Source organism: Belonocnema kinseyi, chromosome 10 (genome assembly GCF_010883055.1).
Source record: "Belonocnema kinseyi isolate 2016_QV_RU_SX_M_011 chromosome 10, B_treatae_v1, whole genome shotgun sequence".
NCBI classification, from domain to species: Eukaryota; Metazoa; Arthropoda; class Insecta; order Hymenoptera; family Cynipidae; genus Belonocnema; species Belonocnema kinseyi.
The window spans coordinates 89,881,481-89,888,917 of record NC_046666.1 but is presented as its reverse complement, the minus strand read 5'-3'; the positions used below and the strand labels follow the sequence as shown (position 1 = coordinate 89,888,917).

At 33.7% G+C, this 7,437-nt stretch overlaps 1 protein-coding gene across 4 annotated transcripts in view; it reads left to right on the top strand.

The window, feature by feature from the left end:
* Nucleotides 1-7,437, top strand: part of LOC117181516 — a 146,247-nt gene that overhangs the window by 51,996 nt on the left and 86,814 nt on the right. For all 4 annotated transcript variants that reach the window (XM_033374278.1, XM_033374279.1, XM_033374280.1 and 1 more), the window contains exons 2-3: nucleotides 4,290-4,389; nucleotides 4,639-6,021. In XM_033374278.1, coding sequence (XP_033230169.1) covers nucleotides 4,290-4,389; nucleotides 4,639-6,021 — 1,483 coding nt within the window. The remainder of the gene's footprint in view (nucleotides 1-4,289; nucleotides 4,390-4,638; nucleotides 6,022-7,437) is intronic.

Below are 7,437 nucleotides of genomic sequence, written 5' to 3'. Positions count from 1 at the left end.
ATCGTTTTCTTGCGAAGATAGTAGTGTTTGATCAAAACTCGAAACTCAGATTTTTCCATATTAAAAAAAAACTCGGAGGTTAGTCGCTTCTCAGTACTGTAATTTGTAAATGCGTAAACATAAATGGCTGGAGTTTTGACAGGCGTCATTTGAAGGATCAAGCTCGACGAAAATGGTTCACATTAGTGAATACTAATGTCATCTCTTAGAATTTTTAGGTACTTATCAGACCGCCTAGTATATCCTACACGGAAAAAAACGATATAGCTGAATGAACAATATTTTTGTCCTCAGAACTAGAAAGTATAGTTTTTTCATCAACACTACCGGGTGGTCCTCACAACTGCAGACAATATAGGCGTAACAGCTATACTAGTATTTCTAAACGTCATATACTCCACGAAGGATACAAGTTTGTTGACGTGACAATACGTGATAAAAGATAAGATACGAAGAAGCTTTTCGCAGAAAAAAACGCCTCGAGCAAATGACGCTTCCCTTCCATTTTAAGGTTAGATTCGTACGTGTATGCGAATCAGTGGATTGGCCATGCAACAAGTCAGGGTAGTTGTCTCACTGACACCGCATGGGTCGAGACACTATATACGCGTACTTCACTGAACTAAATTTCTGTATAGTTCGAGCGGCAATACTGTTTTTTCCTTGTTAAGATAACTGGCCTTTGCGGTGCCACCATCTTTCGGTGGCAGCCGGAACCACTTAGTGGTGTCTCAGAACTCTCATAGCTTAACTGATCCAAACATCTTAAAACAATTATCAGCATATTTTGATAAAATGTATATTAAAAGAAAGCTTTAAATTTCTAGTTTACAACCCTGAATGGATATAATGAACATTTCATGATATTTTAAAATATTACTCAAAACAATTATACAATTGCAAAACTGTGTCGGCAAAAGGAGTGTTAAATTCTGAATTCAGACTCATCGATCTTTGAAATTGCATATTTTTATAAATTATTATATTAGAATATCATGAAATATGAATTAATATATCCATTCAGGATAATAAACTAGAAATTCTAAGTATATTTTTAATATGAAATTCATCAAAATCTAAGGATACGTGTTTTGAGATACTTCGAATTGCAATTTTAAAATACCAAAAGCTGTAAAAAGAACATATTTTTTTTAGAAATCCTTACAGCCGTCGTGAATCTTTTCAAATTACCTATCGAATTTTTCAATTACAGACCTTCTTAGTTCTGGTATTACCAAAGTAATACCAAAGTGTATCAACTGCCACACCACATATATGCCAGTATAATCCGTGAAGTATGGTGATCTTTGGCATACATGTAAGCCCCCTGGTCTCAAAAATTAAGTAACCTAATTTATTGACTAATAGGAATACTTCCTGTATTGATACTTCATAAAAGCATTAATATTGTGCCAACGAGTCTGAGTAGATTAATCAATATTTCACCTGTTTTTATCATTCAACAAAGCATAAGTGCGAATTTACACTTGGGCGGAGAATGAACCATATTATTTATTCCTAAAATGATTTTCCTATTGGGGATTTGCACATGCTATGCGACACTGTCGGCCCCTACGCGAACTAACCAATATGGCCGTGGATGGCATTAAACACACGTAAAACATCACGAAAACCAGCAAAAACATATCGTTTAAATGTAATGATCATTCAACTGTATAAATAAGTGCGGTAATAAGTAGTTCTGATAAGCAAAATACTTTCGAGGTGATAATTATTTGCTCTAGTAATGGCATTTGCACGTCAATGTCCATAATCAACAAGTTTCAGAGGTTATTATGCCAGTGGCTGTGACGCCAAAGGTAATAAATACCACAATTAGAGTTTTCATAGATTGACAAAACTTGGACATGTTGAAATCCTTTCGAAGGACTGGAAATCTATTTTGTTTAGCACAACAAATGTTTTTATCGACAATGCTTCAAATTGTTTCAGAACTGGCCTATGTCTACTCCAATAAAATTTTGTATCCGTTGAAGATACTAATTCTAATGTCGTAAAGTCCTTTCCACACAAAAAAAATATTTACATCAATAATTGAATGAACTTTAACCATTTTAAAAGAAGACAATAAGTACAATAATACGGGGACTAAACGTTTAAGTGTGACTAGTTCCATCCATCCTTGCACATACAATTAATATATTCCACACGCTCAGTTCTGTTGCAATTATCATCGCCATTATTAATTATTAATCTCTCTGTTATTTCGTGTGGTTCTAATTCAAAGCACTGGTTGGAAGGCACAATGAATATATTTCATCTTTTTCGAGAGCTTATGGTAGCTCTGCATATTTCAATCATACCAGAGTCATGAATATTTTCGTCTTTGTTCATATTTCCGGATGCAGGTGTAGCTGTTGCGTGTTTACACAAACTACCTGGGACCAAAATACAATTTTCTAAACTTAAACACACTTTTTAATTAAATTATAGCTACTTCTCTATATTATTATCCATATGTCTTACGCGGCCATGTTTATATGATACTGCAGCGCCCCTTTTCACGTGGTGGATGTTGTCATTCCCAAGAATTCTCCATGTAATAATAATCCTGCAAAAGTGTGCAATTTTAGGTGATAGTAGCGTCATCTTGCAATCAAACAAAAAGTATGGCAAGTTTATTTTCGACGGTTTTTTATTGAAAATAACTGTTTCTCAAACAGCTAGATAATACAACACCATGCAAAAGTTATACACTTTTTGACAGACAGTCAAAATGTTTTTCCTGGTTATGACAGCTAGTGTTGGCAAAATCCGACCAAAAAGCTGTATTCCTTTAGCGAATGCGAAACCAACCTCAATCAACTCCTAACCGTGAGAATACGATAATTTGAAAAGTCAAAATGTTTTCACTAATAACGGGATTATTTAGTGTGAAAAGCACTCAAAAAAAGTTTCGTCCCTATATCCCATGCGAAATCCACTCTAAATCAACACGTAAAGACTCAATACAACGGCCCCACAAAAGTTTCGTGTACCCTGAGCACACGAAGTCACCCAAGAACTTCTGCCTTCTGCATTTCCCTCGCAAGTGCCTCGACATTTCGTTGAAACGCAGGGACGCTTTTCAGACTACGAACAAGCAACACCTTGGTACCTCGGAGACCCTCGATGATTAGGACGATGAGCTTAATAGAATATTCTGGTTAAAAACTTCGTAATTCCGTTATAAGATCTTTATATTCCTCTTTCTCGTGGCTATGATGTTCTTTTCGGCTTGTTCGAAGATTAGATAAAGAATATGATTCGTTCCTCGAACACGGTGAGCCTCAACCAACTTTTGAAAACTTTTCATCATTTAATTACAACTTTAGATATACCGTTGAATAAACAAAGGGTTTAAAAACTTTTACTATGATAAAAAGTTTTTTTTTAAGTATAGAAAAACCTCTAAAGATTATACTGTTCTCATTTTTGAATATTTTTAAATTGAAAATGTCCCCCCCCCCGCCCCCTCGTTTGCTTGACACCGCATCATATCCATAAATAATTAGAAACGAATCACAGTAGACATAAGTTTTTCTACGAATCTCGCGCTTCGCGCTCGGCACCGCTGCAATTTATCACAAAGATTGAACAATAGAAACCATTTGTGGTTTAAAGTGATGGTTTTGCTTTTGATTGCGGGTTTTAAATGTTTTAAGTTTAGAACTGTTCAACATTAGATTCGAAAATTTAGAGATTTTTGTTTAAAGCTTTAAATTAAAAATTGTTGAGTCTTAAATAGCACTAGCCACATGGTTTGTAGCTCAGAAAGTGTGTAGTTTTTAATTGTTAATACAATTTTTATCTATTTATCTGAAAATCTGTTTTTCTAGTGTTTCAAAAAAAAAAAATTGTATATAAATTTCCCAAAGTACAGTGTTACTTTGAAATTCTAAACGCGCAAGTGAACGAACTATATTTCTCGATTTTATTTCATCTAGAATTGAAGAAAATGCTGACTTCAATACAAATGAAGATATGCATTTCAAGTTTCTTTTCTACTTATTTTAAATGTAAATGAACGCCTATTTTAGCACCTGTTATTTAGGTTCAGAGCTTTGAGCTCATGTCTCAGCTCATACGCATCAACTTTTAAAAGTGTGTTTGCTAGAATGCATTATTTTTGTCTATTACAATAAATGGAGATACGGAATTCTAACAAACAAGATTAAATTGATATACTCTATGTGGGAAATCTCAGTTTTTTCTCCGAGACAGATGGTTTTGAATATGAATTTAGCTTAAGCCCAAAAATAAAATCGGTTACCTTTTTTATGTTACAGAATTATTGAAAGAAAATAATCATCTGAAAGATACTATATCATCGAATCTAACTAGATTTAATTCTAGTACTGCCGTAAAAGCAAGTGGAAGGAGCGATTCGTAAGTTGTTGCATTTTTTACATATTGCTATACAATGTACCATCCTTATTCATACCATATGGTTCAAAACTTGTAGTTTGAGATTATTTTTGATAAGACAGAAAAAGTGGAATGTTAAGAATAAGAAAATTAAGAATAGGTCTGTTGGATAATTATAATGTATAATGATTATTTAACTAGAATAAAGTCAATATAATTTTCTTAGAATTAGTATTTAATGTATAGTTCAACATGTGCAATGCATTTCAGGTCAGAAACTGTCTCAAAATTGGATTTAAAAAGTAGAAGATTTCGTGATGATATCTTCATACAAGAAGGTAACAATTCACCAGAGAAAATGTTGACTGTTGATGCTCATACGCCTACTAAAAGCAAGAAAATTCTTGCAGAAAATGAGATTACTGCTCAGTTCGATTATGATTTTGGTCAGAGCTGGTTGGAACAGTCTGAGCGATCGAAGTCCGCTTCCATCAGCAGTGAACATCAATTGCAAAAGAGTCCATTAATAGGCAATCAAAAACGGACTAAATTAAAAAAAAGCCAATCACCAAGAATGGATTTAACTCAAAGACTTTCTCCCAGCAGTGCCAAAGACGATTCAAAAAAAGTAAAAAACGAACCACACACAGTGTCTCAGATATCTGTTTACGAGGATGTAAAACCTTTGGATACTACTGAATCTCTCTTCACTTCAATAAAAGAAAAGGAAGATCAAACATTCGTGTCTCCTCAACCAAAACCCCGTTCAAAGTTAGGCATCACCAAATTGTACAATGTAAATACGAAGTTATTAAGCAACGGGAACAAGGTAAAGCAAACTAAACTTGTATTTACAACTGAAGAAGAGAAAACAGATATCAGTAGCGCGAATTGTAGCAATCAAGCTGAAATTGATACCTGTGATTCCATTTTTAATTTAACTATATTGAATGATGCAGTTGTTGAAAATATGAATACCGAAATAGAAGATCCATTTTCTAGTACAAACTCTTCCTGTAATACTGGTAAAAAAACGTCTTCGTTCCAAAAACGGCTGATTGCGGAGGAAGATGGTATTGTAGAAATCTATCCAAGTGCATTGAACTCGTGCATAAAGAGGAGTAAATATCACAAGTTTAAGAAACAAGATGACATATCAAAAAAAAGTTCAAAAATTTCGAAATCACCTAAAAGAGAAAATTCGGTGACTTCTAAAGTTTTTACTTTAAAAACAGATGAAATTGTCTTTGCTCCACAATGTTGTTCGACTCAAATTTCCCTTTCAAAGAAAGCGGACAAGTGCGATATGCGATCGATACAAGATTTATGTACCGATTCAGATACAAATTTCACTTTCGATGAAAAAAACACTTTGAAAAAAGAGTCTCCTGAACATACAAGTAAAGCGATTCTTGCAGATGTCTCGAACACATTTTCTCCTCAGAAATCAAAATCTGAAAAACGCGAAGAAAATCAAAGCCAGGAAAGTCATGCCCCAGTCACCGAAACTGCTATGGAAGATGAAACTTTTTTTTCTCCTGGAGAACATAGAAACGATTCTGGTTGTGAACAAATACCTAAAGCGGCAACCTCTGAACAAAAAAATGCCACATCTGTAAAAGCAAAACGAGTTCTCATCAATAGTTTCGATCAGTAAGTAACATTTTGTTTTACAATTATATTGGAAAATATCCTTTTAGTTAGCTTCTGCCTCTGGGATAAGAAATGGAACAAAATTTCTTTAGTTTTTTAGGTTTTTTTTTAAATTATAAGTTCTGCGGTTAGTTTCCCAGGGGAGCGATGTAGTCGATCTTTTTCCAGAAAAATGTATATAAAAGTTTATATCGGAAGTTTCATGTAGTAGCAAAAAGAAAAGTAGCGTAAAGGAACCAATTGTCGAGGAAATCGGCAACCTAAAACTTTGATATCCTGCTCCCTCTCGCCTATCCTTCACAAATAAAAAATCTTGCTCCCTATGTGGTTTATCCTGATATCTGATTGATTGAGAATTTCGAATCTACTCAATTAATGGTTTGTATCCAGCCTCCTGACCCGCTTGTTGAGGGCTCATTGTCCCGTTCGAGTCGATTCTTGGCTTTCCGTATTTTTCTTTCGATTCACTATTTATGGTTAAAAATATCTGGCGATTCTAGACAACTGATGCACCCTCGGTAATTGGCGCATTTACCTTACGTAGCACATTATTTTCCGAAATACAAAATAAACGTTTATCTTTTTTGTATGAAAAATACATTATATTAAACCAAAGATTTAGAAATGATTAAAGTATTTGGAATAAAGTGTCCCGCTTTTTCCTGAATTAGGTGGTCTGTAAACGTTGCAAGAACACACACGGAAAAAAATATCCATTAAATTGTATAGAACTAATCCTACAGTAGAGCATACGATGGATAGTTTAATTAAAGTTAAAATCGTCTTTGTTTTACATTGCGTTGAACTATGAAACGAAATGTGTTACAAAGTTCTATAAAATGTAAAGGCCGAGGTGACGTCATCTCTATTAAAAGGCAGGTTATGAAAAACGTAAAATAGTTCTATAAAATCCAAAATTTTAGCTAAGATACAGTTTATATCGAAGAAGTCTCGAAACTGTAGAGAACCGTTCTATAACATGATAACCGATTTTTCGCCGCAAAAAGTTATTCTTTTGTAATATTATGTTATTACTATTATACTATAATATTTTTTTCACATGTTTAAGTACACAATTATTTACTATTACACAATCACTACACTGTTTATAATCGTACGCTATGAAAATTTTTATTCGCCTTGGGGTTCGAACACTTTCGCATTCCTAACTCCTCATGCTTCAAGATTCTTCTCGGCTACCCTAGCTGGGAGTATTACACAAAAAGTCTGAAATATAACCGACAGCTGTGCATGGCCGTCTTTACATTTTTGTGAACCATTCTATAAAAAATCTTGTTACGCTTATAATAATAATGTACTAAGATTTCAAATTTTAGAAATATTACAAATTATTATTGAATATTTTATGTGACTAAACAAGATTTAAGGTAAATTCAAAAATATTTTAAGCTATTA